The sequence below is a fragment of the Cervus elaphus genome, chromosome 9 (assembly GCF_910594005.1).
Source record: "Cervus elaphus chromosome 9, mCerEla1.1, whole genome shotgun sequence".
Classification (NCBI taxonomy): Eukaryota; Metazoa; Chordata; class Mammalia; order Artiodactyla; family Cervidae; genus Cervus; species Cervus elaphus.
Genome location: NC_057823.1, coordinates 28,773,443 through 28,794,081, shown reverse-complemented (window position 1 = coordinate 28,794,081; position 20,639 = coordinate 28,773,443). Strand labels below are relative to the sequence as shown.

The following is a 20,639-nucleotide window of genomic DNA, read 5'->3' as shown; positions in this document are numbered from 1 at the left end:
CTTGTATACACGAGAAAAGCAGGAGATGTGATTTGGCCTGAAGCCAGCCAGAAAATGTGTTGGTTGCATTCCATAGTCTGGGTCATGGGGTAAGACAAATGATCCCATCTGGCCTTAGACCTGTGGAGCTCCTGCGGGAATGCAGTGGCTTTGTCACACAGCATAATCTTGTAATCCTCTGTCCATCTGTGACCGGTCTGCTTCTCCAAAGGGGAGGAAGTTTTGCTGCTTCATTGTTCTGTCACTTGTTGCTCACCATCTCTTTGCTTCGTGGCTCCAGCGTCTTACTCTGGATCTGCTGTGTGGACTCTTGGTCTGTTAAGTATCTAAGGCTGCCGGGAGACATCGTTTAGAGAGGTCATCCCCCACACTCACAGAACACACTTGTATAAGCAAATGTGTACAGAGGAAAAGAAAATTCCTGAAGTTTTGAAAACGACCCTACAATTGGATCAAGAACTGCCTTGTTTTTCTAAAAGAAAAGTAGACTATTATTTCATTGTCAACATTGGGTGGGCTTATCATTTTTCATCACAAACTTGTTTTGAATGAGTACCTCATAAGGACATTTTGAAATAAAAACTTTGCTTTTCATTTAGATATCAGGTTTGGGGCAAAATAAGAAAGTGAAAAGAAAGTGAAGTAGCTCAGTCTTGTCCGACTTTTGTGACCCCATGGACTGTAGCCTACCAGGCTCCTCCCTCCATGGGATTCTCCAGGCAAGAATACTGGAGTGGGTTGCCATTTCCTTCTCCAGAGGATCTTCCCAACCCAGAGATCGAACCTGGGTCTCCTGCATTGCAGGCAGATGCTTTAACCTCTGAGCCACCAGGGAAGCCTTTGGGGCAAAATAAATAACCTCAATTCAGGGAAGCAAGTGATTCTGTTTCCTTTCTCCTTGCTGTGGAGTTTGCTCTTGGTGATATGTTGAGAATTGCCAGAGAAGATAGCAAAAGGGGATCAAAGCAAGGCTTTTGTGAAAGAATCAGTGAAATCTAACTTGGGAACCTGGACTCTTCCCTTGACCAAATTATTGAGATCGGATCTGTAGAGACACCAACAGTGCTCAGCCGCTGAGGACACTAGGAGAGAGCGATCTGGCCTAGGAGTGTGGAGATTTAAAAAAAAGGGTCAGGAGAGCTTTATCCCTCCTTACAAAGAAATGGACATACCTACACTGAGGAAGTCAGGCACTAAGTGATATACAGAGGAAGTCAGTTGCTTTCTCAACAAGGTGCTCATTTACCACCTTTGTAACTTCATTCTCTTTTCTAATGTTTGACGGTCTTTTTTCTTCTTAAAGGAAATGAGACTCTTATTTATTTATACTATAATTGATTGTCCCATTTTACCTAGTCATAAAATAAGTCTTCAAAATGTGCTACCATAAATACTAACCAAAAGTTGCATCTGACATCCCAGATACTATTTCCAAAAGAAATGTACCATTTTTCAAAAGAAGAGACATACACTTTTATTATATGCTGTTAATTAAAACCTTAATTTATTGATGTGTTTAGCCAATAGGTTACTTTATCAAACAGAGGCAGATTGCAGTAAAAAAAAAAAAAAAGGAGGGAGAGAGAAGAATGAAACATCCTTGTGTCCTGGGCTTCTTCCACACCTCTGTTATACACATACACACACACACACACACTAAGTGAGACGACTTTTCATAATCATTATTCTGAAATTCCAGAAATATAATTAGGTCTATGTGTATGTGTATGTGTGTTTCCAGAGTAGTGGAGTGATACGCTTTGTAAAGTACTTCCCCCAAAACAGTAGAAACATGCCACTGTTTTTTTCTCCTTCCTTTCCTCTCTGACTTCAGTCAGCCATATCACCTCTTTGCTGAGTGTTACAGCTAATCAAGATTTCTTTCCAGCTGTCTAGGAGGATAAGTAGCTTCCAGCCTGGTTCCCAACCCTGGCTAAGATCATTGTCACCTGGGAGCTCCTTTAACTTGTATATTCTTGGTCCCACTTCAGACCTACTGAATGACAATCTGGAGGGTGCATGAGAAGGATGGAGCCATTGCCAGCCCATAAAGTACCTTTTGTACAAATTTAGAAAAGGTTTGAAATGCCTCAGGGTATGCATCTTGGTAGTAGAAAGCAACAAGCTAGATATATGCTCTGACTTAGCCCTTTAGCCAAAGGCTTTTGTGCAGTGTACAACCTGCATAATCTTACTTGGTGGCTATGTCTGTCACTTGAAAAGTTACCCCAGTAATTGTAGTGGTGATTACCCATCTGTGGGCTGGCCTCTGCTCTACCTTGCTATTCTAATGATTGAAGAAGTTGAAGCCCAGGGGAGCATTTCTGCTACAGAAAGCCTCATAGCCAGTGGCAGAGACTAGAGGAAGCTTAGAGATACCTTTCTAAGTGGCCCTACACACACCAACTTTCACCAGCTGAGTAAGGGAGCTGCAACTCGGGGTACTGATCTGTGATACCTGAATTGTCATAGTAAGCAAATGAATGACTCACTATTTGACCCTTCAAGGTATTGGGAGTGGGCAGGGAAGTGGGAAAATGTAGCACATGCTTTGTTACATGTCTGTTTGTTACATGGGCTTGGGAGAGGCAGTAACTTAAAAGCAGAACATGGGGTCCCTAAAGTGAGGGTGAAGGGAAGGACTCACCTTCTTAAAAGAAAGGCTGCAGAAAAAGCCAAGCTTCCAGATTTACTAATCTGCCCAGCATTCTGTCCCGTTTGCTTTTATCTGGGTCCAGACTAAGGCAGACCATGATTTCTGGTGTTTAGTGTTGCCACTGCAAATGCAAACATCTCTGATTTACATTACTTATTTATCAAGATTGTTCTCAATGTAGTGACCAATAGCAGATCCTTTTTAATGGACCTTTAACATTTATATTAATAGTATACAAGGAGAAAACTTTGATTTAACAACCATTTGCTGAGTGTCTCCACCTTGTATGCAACTGCAGAGTTTGGTGCTGGGAGCAGGAAGATGAGGTGGTACCAGCTCCTGGTGGCAGGAAGGTGCTCACAGCTCCCAGGGAAGGCACTGGGTGGACAGAGGTCGATACAGAGGTCGGGGAGTTTCTTGTCTACACTACTGTATGCCTTGGGTGTCCAGAGGATTAGAAAAGCAGGGACAGTGTTATGACCAAATATTCAGTTGCTGAGTGTCTTCGGTTCCTCTCGCCTATAATCACCAAGCCCAGTGATTATTAACAAACCACACTCGTCACTGTAATAGATATTTAGTAGTTTGTTGCTTGGGAATAGGACATCGAGTTGAAATCATTTCCTTCATTCATTGATGCCCAAATATTGCAATACTGGCATAAGGAATATAAACAATTAAGCAAGACCAGGAGTTTGGGTTAGATCTCTGAGAGGGGGAAATAATGACACCCCAAATGATTTATTTACTGCATTCACATAATCACAAATGCCTAGTGAATGCTGATTTCACGTGAAGGCCGCAGGCATAATGCATCATGCATTAAATGCATGAGCATTTCTTTAGAGCTGCTTAGCTGAAGTTTATCACGATCACTCAGCCATTGCCTAGCAACTCATGAGGGCTATCAAAGAGCTCTTTGTCCTTGGTCCTGGCAAAAGCAGTCCCTCACAGATCTCCTTATCAGTGTTAGAACATTTATCAGGAAAAAATACTTCCATTGAACCAGAGAATCCTACAAATTTAAAGATATCCCCTTTCTGTTTTGTCCCTTCTTCCAAATAGTGTAGGAAATTGTTTCCTGAAGTAACTCGTTAAAAGCCTCTATCTGTACTTTGATAAACATTTCAAAGGAATTTCCTCAAGATATCCTTTAGATCTCCTGTTGCTTTATAATCTGGACTAACATTTAAAATCACAGACCTGAGCTAATGAAAGTCTGTCTTGCCCCAAATAAGTAAGGCAGACATTTCCACTCCCTTAGCTAGCAAGGGTCCTCATTTTAGGTAGACAGAATATTAACATGTTGGGCTTCCTGGTTTGAGTGTTCTTCTCATATCTTCAGAGAAACAAAGAATGGTATGGTTGCTCCATCCAGTTGGAAAATAGTCCTGAATATTATGTTGGAAAGAGGAACTGTGCTTATTGACTCATTCAAGAGACATTTATTTAGCATCCTTCATGTACTGGGCACTGCAGTGACAAAAGTAGGCACCGACTCTCATGGGGCTGTGAGAATTCTTTTTTTTTTTTTGAGAATTCTTATATTACACTGGATGGAGTAGGGAGCGGGGAGTGGTCTTTCATCTGCATTCTCTTCTGTACTTCTCTGGAATTCATCTCCCTCAGGTGCCATTGATTTAGTTCAAGACCTTGTCATTTTTTCCGCTGTTAACCCAGGAGGAAGCTCATACTCCATAGCATGGCATCCTTGGCTCTTCCTTTTGTGCCCACTGCCTGGCTGCCTCCCTGTCTTTCCTGCTTTTCCCAGCACCAATTTCAGCCATCCCCAACACTTCTGACTTCTGAAGGATAGACTCATACTTCTTAGGGCCTGAGCCTTGCACCACCATTCCATTAACCTGGGACCCTCCTCCACCTTCACAAGCTACTTCCTTCCCTGATCATGATCTCTAGACCAGGATAGGATATGTCTTTCCTGGGGCCATTGTCACTCTAGAGTTGGAAATCTTTCTTGGAGAACCTGTCATGAGCAAGCCAGCAGTGTCTAGACTCCTTGAATATTTATTGAGCTGCATTCTCTTTTCTGTCTTTGACAAACAAGGAAACAAAAAGGTGTCTTATAGGACTTCAGCAAGGTTGGGAAAGAGTAAGATGAGATCAATGGAAATAATTAGGGCATAAAACACACACTCACATACAACACCCAGCCGCCTACCTTACCCCATAAGAGTTAAAGCAAACTTACAATTCCCTACCCTGGAGAGAGTTTCATTGTAGGGTTAGCCTTATATGGAGGGCGCATCAGTGTCCATACACTAACTGTGACCTAGAACAGCACTTACCCCAGGGCTAATGCCTGCATTGCATCAGCCTTACAGATTTAAATTTCACAGCGATTTATTTCTTAGGCTTCTAACAGGTATGCTTTCTAAAATACTAATTATCTAGAGACGACAGCCCCTCAGTAATAATAAATTTATCTTATCCCCTTCTGACTATAAGATGAAGCAAAAGATAACAGAAGGGCACAGAAGTCTGAAGGTGAGGAATAGCAATAGGAGAAAAAGGTGAAGCAAGAGGGAAAAAGACAGTTTCATGCATTTTTCCTAGAGTTGCCACCTGAATGAGACATGCTTTATATTTGTCTCCAAATAGACTTGGCATTAATATCTGCAAAATGATGACTGACTGTTACTAGTGATAGAGAAAAAGAAAAGGAATTGAATTTTCAGAGGGAGTTGGTAATAGAATTGTTAAATTTACTTGCCAAAAAAAGACTTCTTTGCAGCCCTAAAATAAAAGTTATTTAAATGTAAGCTTGGTTCTGTTGAAATATACTCATATGATTACAGAAAGAAGTGTTGATAGGTGATCTCTAGAATTACCTGATTCTCCAGAAATGAAATGATGGGTAAATTATGTGAAAAAAAGCTTATCTTTGCTATGGATCTCCTTGCTGTATCAGGGGCCTTGTTACATTTATGAAAATTACCTTTAAAAAGTTGATTTTAACTGATAGTTATGCTAACCAGCTGGACCAACCTATTACGTACGGAGGAGGAAATAGATATAAAAAAAGGATCACTTTATTCTGATTTGCCAATCTGCCGTGGAGTCATTTTTCTTAACATGCTCTAATTGAGAATGTGCTAATTAATATGTAAATCATGATAATCTCTAATGTGAAAAAGCAGCACATACTTTTTGATCTAGAGTGTATTCCATTCCATTTTAACTGCATTTTATGAAGTGTCATGTAAAAAATCTGTTAAGTAGCTGATAAACTAAATAATGTAAATGGCTATATCACTACCTCCCCCAAACTCCTACCCCAGAAAAACAGTGTCAAAACTCAGGATTAATTTTCAGGGTGATTTTCAGATTATCCAGATATTCACTGAGCTTCCACTTCTCTAAAATCCTTAGTGGGATTTGCCCAGGTAGCTCCAGTGGCCAGGGTTGTCTGGATCTCTATGAGGCAAGTGTTTCATTTTACCTGCCGTAACACAGGAGTCCTGGTTCATGATCAGAACCTGAACCTGAATTAGAGAATGAAACAGGTTACCTTTGTGGGTACTTCTTTCAAGTTTGCAAAACAAACTTTAGATTTGCAGCCTCTTTCTAAGTGGTTTGGTCCTCAGTCCATTTGTTGCTTCTGCCTAGTAATTGTGAGTCAGAACACTAGCTTAGACTTTGGGACTGTTTTAGCGTGCTTGGAGAGTAGAGCATTTGCAATCCCATCTCTGTTTTTCAAAAGAGATTTGCAAGAAAGATCAAATATTTGTGAGCTCGAGGAAATCATAGTAGACCAAAATTTTGCATCCTATTCTATGGGGAACACTTAAACCCCAGTTGGCATCTAACAGGCCTGCTCGCCTTTCTTCAGCCAGCAGTCCAGGCTGAAATAACAGTCTGTTGTCAATTCCAGCGAGACACAATGAGGCCTGTGCTTTTTCATGCCTGCTTAACGGTCTTTACCCTGTGGAAGACTTTCAGTTGGAGAAAATCAGGAAGAGTGAAAAGTGGAGTTATTTCAGTAGAAATGACTGGCCGCCAATTAACCATGTTCACCTTAGGGTTTGGAACTGCTTCTGTATTAAGGTTCAGGCCATGGTAACTTTTCTCCTAATCGATTTAAGAGCAAAAACTGTAATACAAAACATGGCCTTGTCAGCCTCCTTAGTGCAAGCAGAATTCGCATTCTGGAATCATCGGAGTGGGAGTGGGCTGGTTCTTAACATGTTTTCACTTGGTTGGAGGCCAGCAGTCGCTGGTTCACTCCTAATTATAACTCATTCTTATTGCCTCTCAATACAGAGAGCATTTCTTTGAGTTGTGAAGTACTGTGATTTACAAGAAAGAGGCCCCTGTGGTATTTCAAATACGAATTTACAAAGGAGACTTCCATTTATCTGAAATAAAACCTGGTTTTATTTTTTGCTACTTTGGATTTTCTGTTTCTTTTAGGCATTTGTTCACTGGTGACTGACTCTAAAGTTTCTCTGTTTCCAGACTAAGAGTTAAATACCTGCATATGGGTTCTCAATAATCAATCACTTAGACAACAGCCATGAGTAACATCATTTGTGATATCCTGCCTGTGCTGGATTAAATGTTTAAAGAGGAATTTGGCGGCACAGATTAGTATATCTTTCTGTCTTGCACAGTGTATTTTCAAAATATTTTAAGATTATGTTTGTTTGCTCCAGGGGGAGATTTTCTTTATGTAAAATTATTTAACCACCTTTTTCTTACTTTATCTTTCTACGCTTTGCCTACTTTTCTGTAAAAAATAAAGAATGGGGAAGGGAGGAAGGTGTTGAGGGCTAAATCATATAGTGTTTCTGATAAATTTTGCCTTCAATAGACAGAGCCCTTGGGCTTCTTCTCTGCTTTCTCCTCCTAAGGAAGAAAAATCAGTATAACAAAGATGTTTTATTCCTTCTCCTTTATGATGCTATAGAGTATAGTCCTGGGATTATTTTAATGTTATGATGGTATGATATATGATATAATGTATGATGAACTGCTGTGTATAAGTGGATTTTAAGTTTTAGATCATCCCTGCTCACTGCTACCCGTGCTAACTCAGGTTTAATATGGTGACCTTGGTCCTGGTCTCTGACTTAGCATCCAAGGCGCCCGCCCTCCCAGCCTCTCACTCAGCTTTGCCCGTGTGCCTCCTTTCAGGTGTCCACTGTGATAGCGTGTGTGCCGAGGGGCGCTGGGGCCCCAACTGCTCCCTTCCCTGCTACTGTAAAAACGGGGCTTCCTGCTCCCCGGATGACGGCATCTGCGAGTGTGCGCCAGGGTTCCGAGGCACCACTTGTCAGAGAAGTAAGTGTCTTGTTAGCCGGCACTTCCCATCTTCCCTTCTCAGATCACGTGTACAAAATTATCATCTCTCAGTTCATAGAGATGATCTGTTGCAGTCGAGGGCAGAGAGGAGGGATATAGGTCACCCTGTCCTTTATAGAGCTGTCCTTGCTCCGTAGCCCTGCCCCAAAGGCTTCATTTTCTCCATCCTTCAGGACTGACCTAACAGATGGGGCTCTAGCCATTTCTTCTCAGTAATGATTTCATTGCCTCACTGGCACCATCGTCAGTTTCTTGATCCTGCCTTAAACCTTGCAAATGGTGTTCCAGAAATCCACTGACCTGTAACTATTTTATTCAGCCATTTTGGCATTGGCCTTAGCTCAATTACCAGAAGTCAACATCAGCCAAACCTAGCGGCAAATTACACATCCTGCTAGTAGTCTGAAAGCCAGTGCTCTGGGGAAAATAGGATTGCAGAGTTAAAAATGGGGACTGATGACATGGGTCAATAGAATTTTTTTTTTTTTTTGCAAGAGTAAATCTTTTTTTCAATAGAATTTTTGAGTTAGAGAGTATGAATCCATAAGATTTCCCTAAGTCTTTTAGTAAATGTAATATAAAAATGAATATATGACTAATTATAAGATACATTATTCTATTTATTAGTCTTTTACTAAGAGTTTTATGCTGTCTTTCTATACTTAAATCCAAATAATGTCTTGTGAAGAATCTAATTATGAAGCATTTTGCTTTTTCACTTTTCAATCACAATCAACCTGAATCATTTTAAGGAGAGACAATCTTTTAATTCTGACTGTAGATCTATTTATTGCCAGTAATGACTCTTAAAGAATAAAAGATTAACATGTGAGTATTTATTTGGGCCTTGTTAGTATTTAGAATTTTCTTTCTCTCATTTATTTGCTCAACAAAAATTCTTCAGGCCCCTGCTCTATGCCAAGCTTCAGGCTAATTGGGGCCATAAATGGGAAAATAAAGAGAACTAAGACATTTGCTTGCCCTCAAGCAATTCAGAGCTTGCTAGCTTCTTTTCATTATTAAAAACTGCCCTTATTCCTTTTGTCGTTGATTGATACTTGGAAAATTCTCAGTATCACTAAAAATAATTTTTTTGTATCCCAAACTTGAACCAGATCCTTGTGTGGAATAGGAGAGAAACATGTCTCAGGGAAGATGACTATTTCCTTTCTGTTTTCAGTCTGCTCCCCCGGTTTTTATGGGCATCGCTGCAGCCAGACGTGCCCACAGTGTGTGCACAGCAGTGGGCCCTGCCACCACATCACAGGCCTGTGTGACTGCTTGCCTGGCTTCACAGGCGCCCTCTGCAATGAAGGTAGGGTGCGCAGACTTTGGCAGAAATATGTGGTGGTGAGCACACCCCATGCAGTCTGTCCTCAGGCTTCCCAAAGGACACATTTGCAGCTTGCGGCGGCTCCTGGTATGCTGTGTCTGCAGCTTCTGTAAATATGGCTTTGAGCTTTGGGAAAGCTGGCTTGCCAGTCCAGCACAATCTCTTTATTCTCTGAGCCTTGCTACTCTTCCGTTTTAATTGGAAACAGCCTTCCATGAAAAATCAATATGAGGAAGGATTTTGATTCCCTGAGCGAAAAGCCAATGGAGATTTCTAAAAGTGTGGAGATGTCTCCTGATTTGTGATGCCTTAATGGGGGTCTTTGGCTTCAGATATTTGCAAAAATGAACCCATTTAGGATGAGGGATGTTCTTGAGTAGAAGCACCTTACCAGAAGGACAGCTGGGGTTGATGACCTTTAAAGTCGTTTCCTATCCTAAGAGTCTAGGCTTCCGTGAGAAGAGATGTAATTATGAGTTTCTGACCTATAATTTATTCACAGTGTGTCCCAGTGGCAGATTTGGGAAAAACTGTGCAGGAATTTGTACCTGTACCAACAATGGAACCTGTAACCCCATTGACAGATCTTGTCAGTGTTACCCAGGGTGGATCGGCAGTGACTGCTCTCAACGTAAGTCTTGTTTGGGAACAGCTGGTCAGCCATGTATTTCCATTTGTTTTCAATTTCTTTAGGATCAAAATATGAGTATTTAAATAATCAAGAAATAATATATGAATAGTTAGAAGATTTTTTTTTTAAATTTTTTAAGTAGCTTTTCCCCCCTTATTAGAGTTCTGTGCTATGATCCTGTATTTAAGTCTAACTCATGCCTTGGAAAGAACCTAAATAGGTAGCACTTTGCTTATTCACTAAAATGATTTTCCTTTGCAAAATGAGGGTCTCGTACTCATAAGCCATTCAAAGATTCATTCCAGACTTCAAGTGTCAGCTATTGTTTTCCCTTTTCTCTTGGGCAAAAACAGTACAAACAATTATGGAAGAAATTTTTTTCTTTTTTTAAATTACTTCACATTTAGTTATTATCTTTTGGGGGCCATGTTCCCTACTGGATAACCATATAGAAATTGTAAGCATTCCTTCTTTTAAGTAGTTATGTTCTTGAAGCATTGGTATGACTATAAAGCAAATCATTTTACCCCATAATCTTAACGTTACTTTATCTGAGGTTCTCATTGCTCTTTGATAGGCGATGACCCCTAATAATTTAGTTTGATTATGTTCTGTTTCTTCCAATTAAGAGTTTTTATAGTAAATCTGTTCTCACATGCAAATAGGAACCTTCATGTTTAAAACAAGCCTCTAGGGACAGCTCTAGAGTGGAGTTGACAAGTACAGGTTTAGAGATCACAGACAAGAATTATGTGACCTTGAGTACTTCTCTCAAGTCAAACCATTTTGCCTATCTAATCTCTACTCTAATGTCCTCCCCTCAGAGATACCTTCCATAAAGGAATAGCTCCCATCATTCTTGTCCCCATTCCCCTATTTTATTTTTTCTTATAGTCCTTACTGCCCTATGTTTTTGGCTGACTGGCTGGGTGACTAGCTGGCTGGGTGGCTGGCTGATTGGTTTGCCTGCCTCTCCTACAAAAATATAAGCTTTCAGAGGGTGCTGTGGACCTTGCCTTGTTCTCTGCCATCTCCCCTGGACCTCGCACAGTGCTGGGCATATCTGGGTTTGTTAAATAACCAAACGTGGGATGATGTTTTCTCTGCCCACCTCGGTCTGCAGCATGTGAATGAATATCATATCATAATGATGGCCGCCGTGGCCGTCAGCATCACCATCTGGGTTTGAGCCTGTGTGGAGCACGGGCGTTCTCAGTCCCGGTGCCCGCTGCTCACCCGTCCACTGGAGGAGCCGAGTCAGGAGGGCGGGATCCTCTCGGGGGGGGTGCTGGCCTGGGGACCCACACTGAACTCTCCACGCCCTGCTGTGCTTTCAGCTTGCCCCCCTGCGCACTGGGGCCCGAACTGCATCCACACGTGCAACTGCCACAACGGGGCCTTCTGCAGCGCCTACGACGGGGAATGCAAATGCACTCCAGGCTGGACGGGGCTCTACTGCACGCAGAGTAAGCGGCACGCCTTCCGAGGCGCACCAGAAGTCGGGGCGGGGGGCACTCCTGGGGACGTGGCCCTACGCTGCACGTGGATGAGCGGAGCTCACCGGGCTTCCTGGCGTTGGAGGGTTTCTTCACGCAGTGACCTCTAGACGTCTGAGTTCCTCTGGGTGGCTAAGAGCTGCCACGTTCCAGGCTTGCTGTCCCCGGGTCATATCAGGACGCTGAGGCGGAGGAGTGCTGGGAGTGCACAGTCTCTCTCTTCTCTCCTTTCACCAGGCCCCATTTCTATGGCTCAGTTGTTCTAGTAGCACAAAGGTTAAGATAAGTGACACTGATTAGAAACGAAGCGAAGACAGCAAGCCTCACTGCCTGACCTAATGTGTGCTCTGGGAGAAGACCGGTTCAGAGGTTCTAGAATTTTAGTGAGCTTCAGAGTCACCCGGCTGACTGGACAAGCACGACTGCTGGCCCTGCTCCCAGAGGGTCTGATTCACTTGGTCTGGGTGGCACCTGAGAATTCACATTGCTAACACCCTTCCAGGGGGTGATATCAGTCAGGGATCATGCTTCAAGAACCACTCATTCTTTCTGCCATTTTATATCCCATAATGTCCTCACCATCTTGTCTTCTATGAGACTTTTAGCATTATAGGGTATAATGTACAAAGGAATTCACAGCTCAGTGCTGTGGGAAAAAAAAAAAAAAGACTTATCTCTGCCCTTTTGTCTGCAATGGAATAAAGGAGGCAAGACAAGAAAGCATGCATTATGGTGATCATTGATAATAATATATAATTTCAAATCACTAAAATGAGCTGAAAGCTGGGTCAGAAGTTAAGCAATTCTTATTTAATACTAATTAGAGAACACAATTAGAGAATACGTGGAACATGTTTTTGGGAAGTTTCTAGATGGTGATGTAGACCTTGAGCTGTGATTTGAAAGGAAGCATTGGCAAGGAGGGAGGGTGTCTCAAGCATATTCTGCCACGACAGTATATATAGAAAGTTTTTCAGCTCTTCAGGGAAAAGTACTTAAAACTTATTGTGTGTAATTCTAAAATTGGGACCTGCTTCAATCAGAGGGCCTTTTAAAGTAAAAGCACAACTCAGTGGGAGGCATGTGGGGTCTGGAACTTGACCCTGGCCATCCTGCCATTTGCTGGCTGTGTCACGTGGGCACAATTCCCTTCTATAGAGGGAGAATATCCTTGTGTTTCTGGGCAACTGTAGAGATTTCATGAGAAGATGTAGGAAAAGAATCTGGCACAGGGTAGGTGCTAAATAGATATGTAGCAATGATGTCACTTGCTGGCATCCTTACTCTGCCTCTGTTTCTTGAAACATGAACTTTCATTAAAACCACTATAAGAAAAAGCACATGTGATGCATGGAAACAGCCTGCATTGAAGCTTTCATGATGGCGGAGAGCCCTGAGCTCTCCTGCAGGGCCACTCTGGTCCAGGAGAGCCAGTAGGGCTTGTGCATGTCCTCAGTCCAATGGTTTGTGTCTTGAAATTGTGCAGCAGTAAGAAGGCTCATTGCTTTTTTTTTTTAACAATGCACCTATGAAGTACAGTTGTTTTTTTTTTAAGTTCAGAATTCTACTACACATCTTTGCAGAAGAAGATGCTATTATCTAAATTAGTAGCAGATAACAGAAGACAGGCCTAGTAGCAGACTTGGAGACATTCTGTATTGCAAGTAGAAGCATCTAGGCAATTTTGGCATAAAGTGCTCAGTTCAGTTCTTGGAATTTGAGTCCAAGATTCTAATAGTTGAGTGAAAAAAAAAAAAAAAAAAAAACCTAAAAGAAATGTTCCCAGACATCCATGGGGTTGATGGGATGCTTTTTTTAGAAGACACCAAACCTTTTGTGTGTTACCTGAAAAGAAATAATGCAAATGAACTTACTTACAAAGCAGAAAGTGACTCAAAGACTTAGGGAATGAACTTACAGTTGCTGACGGGAAGGGATAGTTAGGGAGTTTGGGATGGACATGTACACACTGCTGTATTTAAAATGGATAACCAACAAGGACCTACTGTATAGCACATGGAAATCTGCCCAAGGTTATGTGGCAACCTGGATGGGAGGGGAGTTTGAGGGAGAGTGGATACATAGATGTGTATGACTGGGTCCCTTTGCGGTTCACCTGAAACTCTCACAACACTGGTAATCGGCTGTACCCCAATACAATGTAAATGGTTTAAAAAAAACAAAAGAAGAAGAAGACAGCAGCCTGCCTCCTGGGATACACGTGATGGTTAAACTGCCCCAGGTATGGAACTGTTCTGCCTTCCGCCCAGGAAGCTTCCTCCAAAGAGTCCAATTTGGGACTTCACAAAAGCTGTTGTAAGAAGCTTTGATTGCATCACTGTCTTTATTCTCTCTCTCCTGGCTCAGCATCCTTCAGATTCAGACACGTTGGAGGCAGAGCTGAGTCTCTCCTCGATGGCCTCTTGACTCTGCTGTCCCTTCTCGCGCAGGATGTCCCCTGGGCTTCTATGGAAAGGACTGCGCCTTGGTGTGCGAGTGTCAGAACGGAGCCGACTGCGACCACATCTCCGGGCAGTGTACCTGCCGCACGGGCTTCATGGGGAAGCGCTGTGAGCAGAGTGAGTGTGAGCGCGCAGCGTCCCTGGGCGCTGCTGCTTCCCGAGAGCCGCCGGCGTTCCTACGCAGCTGGCGATGTGATGGCAGGACCCACAGCTCGGAGGGTGTTTGAGCTGCTGGTTGGGCACTTCCCAGCACAGTTGGCTTCCCCTCCCAGAGACCCGGCCGCCTTGGGGTTCTTGCTGGCTGTCTTTGTCCTCAGAATTCTTCTGAGGAACTGATCAGCGATCTGGGTGGAGGGGGTGTGGCTACGAGGATGAAGACAGTATTCAAGTTTTCCTTCTGTTCATCCTGGCTCTCGCTTCTTCCCCTTCTTATTTTTGGAACGTGGCTGCTCAGAGCTTTAAAAGAGCCAGTCAAGTTTTCTTCATGGCAGAGGCAGAACCTGATCTCTCGATGGAGGAATGTGCATACAGGGGGGTTGGGCGCCCAGGTGTGTGTGTTAGTTATTCAATCGTGTCCCGCTTTTTGTGACCCCGTGGATGTAGCCCACCAGGCTCCTCTGTCCGTGGAATTCTCCCGGCAAGAATATTGGAGTGGGTTGCCATGCCCTCCTCCAGGGGATCTTCCTGACCCAGGGATCGAGCCTGGGTCTTCTGCATTAGCAGGTGGATTCTTTACCATCTGAGCCACCAAAGGAACCCACAGGAGCCCAAGAGGAGTGTGCATTCACAGGGGCTGGGAACCCGGAGCCAGATCCACTATAGGGGTGGGCATGAGTCTGTGCAAACATGGCCACGCTTTTGACAACCTTCTCTTGATAGTGTTTTTATACTGTTTCCACTAACTACGCCTCATCTTAATCTTAACAGCCTTCCAAACAATGTATTGCCGTCGTTTTTTTGTTCTTGTTGTAAAAAATCCCACTCAGGGAGAGTATGCTCTGTAGGATTTCCCCATCCTTATGTTCCCATTTCTATCCCACCAGCTATGCAACTGCTCCAGGGCTGTAAGAACATTAGCCTTAGACTTAGTGTTTCAGAGGAGTTTATCATTCCTTTCTCTGTGACTTTCATTCAGAGTTCATATTGAATAAATCAGGTCTTAGAGCTTCTGAGGCTCACTCTCTTATCATAAATGACAGGAAAGGTGCAGGACACTTCCTGCTTGCCGAGGGCGTGCTCTTGAGAAAGACGTACGAACGATTACATGGCTGTAGGGGCATTGTTGCCTGGAAAGGTTGGCAGGGCTTTGGCAATAAAGCATCATGCTCCCTCCATCAGGCTCCCTCCCCATATCCTCATATCACCACTGGACAGCCAGGTTGTCTCAGTCTTATTTGCTAAACTCTAGAATTGTGGTCGTACAAAGTTGCTGTAGTGGTGTCTGACTCTTTGCAACCCTATGGGCTGTAACCTGCCAGGCTCCTCCGCCCATGGGATTCTCAAGGCAAGAATACTGGAGTGGATTGCCGTTTCCTTATCCAAGGGATCTTCCTGACCCAGGGATCAAGCATGCATCTCTGTCTCTGGCAAGCAGGTTCTTTACCACGGGCACCACCTAGGAAGCCCAAACCCTGAACTCTAGGATATATTTGCATATCCTTGTGTCTAGTAAATACCAAGAGTGATAGTCAGGAATCAGCCTGGACAAAGATGGCCTCGTTTTAGTTTCACACTGCTCGTTCATTTAACCATGAAACAGGTACTTAGTCTCACAGTTGCCTTCACACCACTATGTATATGCAATATAATTAAGTGTGTACATGTCTAAACATGTGTAGGTAAGTAAGTGAAAGTCGCTCAGTTGTGTCCAACTCTTTGCGACCTCTTGGAATTCTCTAGGCCAGAATACTGGAGTGGGTAGCCTTTCCCTTCTCCAGGGGATCTTCCCAACCCAGGGATCGAACCCAGGTCTCCTGCATTGCAGGTGGATTCTTTACCATCTGAGCCACCAGGGAAACCCCCCTAAACATGTATACACATGTATATATACCTGGAAACCAGAATAGGCTCTAAGCTGACTTTCACTTAAATGCTAGACTATTTATAGTCTTATTAAATAAGCACATCTTAAAGTACTTCCATGATTACTCTGAACATCAAATTAAAATGTCCCAGTTTTTGGAGATGTCTCCTAATGCTCGTATGTAAACAGAAACCCTGTGTATGACAGAGAACTCTGATAATAATTGTGCATCGCCCCCTGCTGCTCCTTTTACAAAAAGCATCTGTATTTTGTCATGATGATTTTTACCTTTAACATGCCTAGTCTATTCTTTGAAATTCATGCCTAACTCTTACACAACTATATCATAAAAATCCCATTATTTTAGTGTCTCAGACTTCAACCTGCAAATCCAAATTTTGAGGCTTTCTGTGGTAAATGAGGGCTTCCCTGGTGGCTCAGAGGGTAAAGAATCTGCCTGTAGTGTGGGAGACCTCAGTGGGATCCCTAGGTTGGAAAGATTCCCCCAGAGGAGGGTTTGGCAACCCACTCCAGTGTTCTTGCCTGGAGAATCCCCATGTTCAGAGGAGACCATGGAGTACCGAAGAGTCGGACACGACTGAGCGACCAAGCACATACATGGTAAATGAAGTTCTTACCTAGAAAATTAACAAACTTGTCTCCTCCCTCTTTCCCTGTTCCCAGCTAATCCAAGGCAGAATATGCCTTCAGGCAGATCTTAAAGCTTACAGTAAAATATACGTCTTCCCAGGGAAGCATCTCCAGTTTATATTTTTCAGTGTAGTCCCCTTTTATCCCATAGTTTTGCCTGGCGGCATCATCTCAGTTTGCCCTTAATGATGATCTTCATCAGTTCTATTGGGATTCCTCAGACTCTCTACAAACCTCCATCAAGGAGGAGGATAGACTCTGGAAGAGCCAAGAGCTGTGATGAGAGTCTCAGTCTCCAGTCGGTTGCCACCTGGCCTCTAGAGTCCCAGCGTGACTCAGGGAATGCCAGCCAACTGTGGGCCCCCTGGATGGTTTGGGTCTCCCTGGACAGGGATCCCCTGAGAGGGCTGACCTCCAGGCTCACCAGATCATACGGTGAGACCCTTACCCCAGGTTCCCAAGGCTGGAGAGCTACATTGGACTCTCATCTTCTCAGAGTGCCCTGCAGGAACGTATGGCTATGGCTGTCGCCAGATATGTGACTGTCTGAACAACTCTACCTGTGACCACATCACCGGGACCTGTTACTGCAGCCCAGGATGGAAGGGGGCACGATGTGATCAAGGTAAGGATGCTAGTCAAGAATGATTAATCAGGTGAGGACACTGCAGCTCAAAGGAGTTGAGTGATTTGCCCGAGGTTACCTATGTTAATATCTATAGTAGAATATATTAGGATTTCCAAAACTCATGACTTTTCCACTGTGCCTTTAATTTTTTCAGCTTTATTGTTTTTTGGCCAGCTCAATACAACACATACGTAAAAAACAAAGAATACCACTTGATAAAATCTGACATATCTATACATCCATGAAACTATCACCACAATAAAAATAATGAATGTATCATCACCCCCCAAAATTTCCTCGTGCTGCTCCCTACCACCACTATCCTCTAGGTCTCAGGTGACAAGTGATCTACTTTCTGTCACTAGAGATTAGTTTGCATTTCTTAGAATTTCGTATACATGGAGCCATTCTCAACTCTTTTTCATCTGATGTTATTTACTCAGCATAGTTGTTTTAAGATTGAACCATGTTGTTGTGTATCTCAATACTTCAATTCTTTCTGCTGCTGAATAATATTCTATTGCATGGTTATACCATAATTTGTTTACCCATCTGTTCACCTGTTAATGGACATTTGGACTGCTTCCAGTTTGGGCTACTGCAGATAAAACTACTGTGAACAATAGTGTTTCACGTATTTGCGGCATCATAGGGTTTCTTTTATCTTGGGCTGGTTCTTAGGAGTAGAAGGATTGGGTTGTATGGTGGCTGCATGTTTAGCTTTTTAAGAAACTTGTGCCCGTGGTTCTTAACTAGGATGTGTGGCACAGTCATCTGGAATTATAATAACCATTATAAGTCCTACTTGGGCAATTCTGATTCTGGGATAGATGGCGCCCTTGAGAAAGATGGTTCTGAAGCATGAGAGCTCCTAGTGCATGTGGTCTTAAACATACGGGCGATAAAGGCTTTAAAAAATTCATATAGAAATATCATAAAATTCACGTAAGTGGAGTTATCTTAAACTGTAAACTATGTGGGTATTTGTATTTAACTTTCTTTCATAAAGTCACTTTGACATGTTCATGATTTGTACTTGGCCATCATAAAAGTCTGACATTATATTCCACAGTCATATCATTGTTACAATGCATTGTGCATTGTGATCACACTGCATTGGCCTTGGTGCTCTTCCTTTCAAACCAGGTTGTCTTATAAGAAGTTCCAGCATTTAGAATCATACGGTCATAGGGACACTTGAGCTGGAAGAACCTTCATGGAGGCCAGTTTCCTCTCTTACAGATGATGAAACTGCAGCCTAGGAGCTTAAGGGAAAGTCCAGAATGTACAAATCAGTTTTTTTTAGATGCCAGGTTTCTTGACTCTCAGCTCATATCACTTGTGTCTTCACTTGATGGAACTTGAGGGAGAACTATGTAAAGCGAAATTTTAAGTTTTTAATAAGTAAGGTTTTAGGTGAGGTGATGTTACCTGGTATTGAGACAGACCTTTCTGTCATAGAAAACTGCATAGAATATATTTTCTAATGTAAAAGGCCTATTGAAATTAGGACCAGACAGATCCTGATCTTGGACTAGATTTATAATGGACTTATCCTTAATTGGAAGGAAAATTACTCTCCTCTTAGAAATGCTAAGGAGAGACATAATATTAAGTTAGGGACTTGAGTTAGCTGTTCATAAGCTTAATGCTGGATAATAAATAAAAAACAATAAAAATTAGATAAATTGTTATCCCCAACTAATTTCTGGTCTAAGCATTTAATCAGAAATCTGGGAGATGCTCCCAAACCCTACTGTTGAATCTTTGGGTTCTCTTTTTTTTTTTTTTTTTGAGCCTTAGAGAATCCTTCTTCTGGACACAGACAAACCAACAACATTCGAAAATGAGGAATGTTTGTTTTTCCTTCCTGCTCTGTTTTCAAAAGTTTCCAAATGAAAATTTCATGTACTGAAAATACCCAGGCTTCATTAGCATTGTGGGAGACTTTTGTAAATAGAGATCAAATACCTGTCTGCCACATTGTCATCCTTGCTCATATCTCTTTTCTTCCTTTTCTAGCTGGTGTTATCATAGTGGGGAATCTGAACAGCCTAAGCAGGACCAGCACGGCTCTCCCCGCTGATTCCTACCAGATCGGGGCCATTGCGGGCATCATCATTCTTGTCCTAGTTGTTCTGTTCCTCCTGGCGTTGTTCATTATTTATAGACACAAGCAGAAGGGGAAGGAATCGAGCATGCCAGCAGTTACCTACACCCCTGCCATGAGGGTCATGAATGCAGACTATGCCATTTCAGGTGAGACTAGACTTGCTAGAGGCATTTCACTCCATGAGAAGCGAGGCTTCATCCTGGTTCTTTGAAACCAAGTGTTTGGCTGTGCTGTCAAATGTGTTGGTACTGTCAATTAGCCTTGAGCAGCTTTTATGTTTGGAGAAGATGAATTGTTAGGGATGTGTTTTATGTGTCAACAATGGTAAAATCATCAGTTTTCTCCTATGAGAGATTTAAAATTGGGTTCATTATATGGTTGCTTTAAATGTTGGGCATGTCCGCCTAGAAGGAGCTTTGCTGGATACCTGATCCCCAGCTGTTGTCATATGTGGGGGCCAGGGAGGGGAGAGGAAGAGATGGCCATAACTTCACCAAGGTCGTGGAGCAGATCAGAGAAAGAATCAGGTCTTCTGTCTTTGGCCTTGGGTTCTTCCCAGGTACCCTCCAGCCTGTCCTGGAGCCCATGTACATCATTAGCCACACAGCAACCAAGTTACATAAACAGTTTGGGGGGATTAGCAAGAACCAAGGCTGCTCTTTAATTAAACCCCTGAATCTTCCTTTTTGTCACAAGACCCCATAAAAGTAAATCTTTAAGTGATGTATTCAATCTTCAGAAGATTCGTATAAGTGAAGAATTTTGAAACTTAAGGTATTTATTAATTTGGGGCAATCAGTGAAGGGTTTCAGGTCTATAAATAAAGTGATTCTGGGGGAATCCATAAAGTAGCTGATTTACTTAGTGGTGCATTTCTAGTGCAGAGTATTATCTGGACTTCCCTGGTGGTCCAGTGGCTAAGACGCCATGCTCCCAATGCAGGGGTCCTGACTTCAATCCCTGATCAGAGAACTAGATCCTACATGCCGCAACTAAAACCCGGCACAGTTAGATAGATGGATGGATGGATGGATGGATGGATAGGTAGGTAGGTAGGTAGATTGATTGATTGATAAATAGATAGAGAAATAGGAAGAAAGACTATTGTGTCAAGAGCTCAAGTGTTTAAACACAGAGGAGAAAGTTATAGTGGAAGGAGCTTCAAAGCAATGCCTTCCCAGCTCGTACAAGCCCCATAGCTGAGAGCAGTTGTTGGTGGATGCTTTCAGACTTTTCCAGGAGGTGGGTAGAAGGGCAGGCGCCTGCCGCTTCCACAGGCTTTGCTGAGCATGCCGGGCAGGAGGGGATTCTGCCCGCTTGTGAT

General features: G+C 42.9%; 1 protein-coding gene across 3 annotated transcripts in view; it reads left to right on the top strand.

The window, feature by feature from the left end:
• The window catches only part of MEGF10 (multiple EGF like domains 10), a 171,875-nt gene that overhangs the window by 138,541 nt on the left and 12,695 nt on the right, over positions 1 to 20,639 (top strand). For 2 of the 3 annotated variants that reach the window (XM_043912205.1, XM_043912204.1), the window contains exons 14-20: positions 7,811 to 7,957; positions 9,159 to 9,293; positions 9,814 to 9,942; positions 11,280 to 11,408; positions 13,889 to 14,017; positions 17,071 to 17,199; positions 19,225 to 19,461. In XM_043912205.1, coding sequence (XP_043768140.1) covers positions 7,811 to 7,957; positions 9,159 to 9,293; positions 9,814 to 9,942; positions 11,280 to 11,408; positions 13,889 to 14,017; positions 17,071 to 17,199; positions 19,225 to 19,461 — 1,035 coding nt within the window. The remainder of the gene's footprint in view (positions 1 to 7,810; positions 7,958 to 9,158; positions 9,294 to 9,813; positions 9,943 to 11,279; positions 11,409 to 13,888; positions 14,018 to 17,070; positions 17,200 to 19,224; positions 19,462 to 20,639) is intronic. The other variant, XM_043912206.1, reaches the window with a different exon arrangement.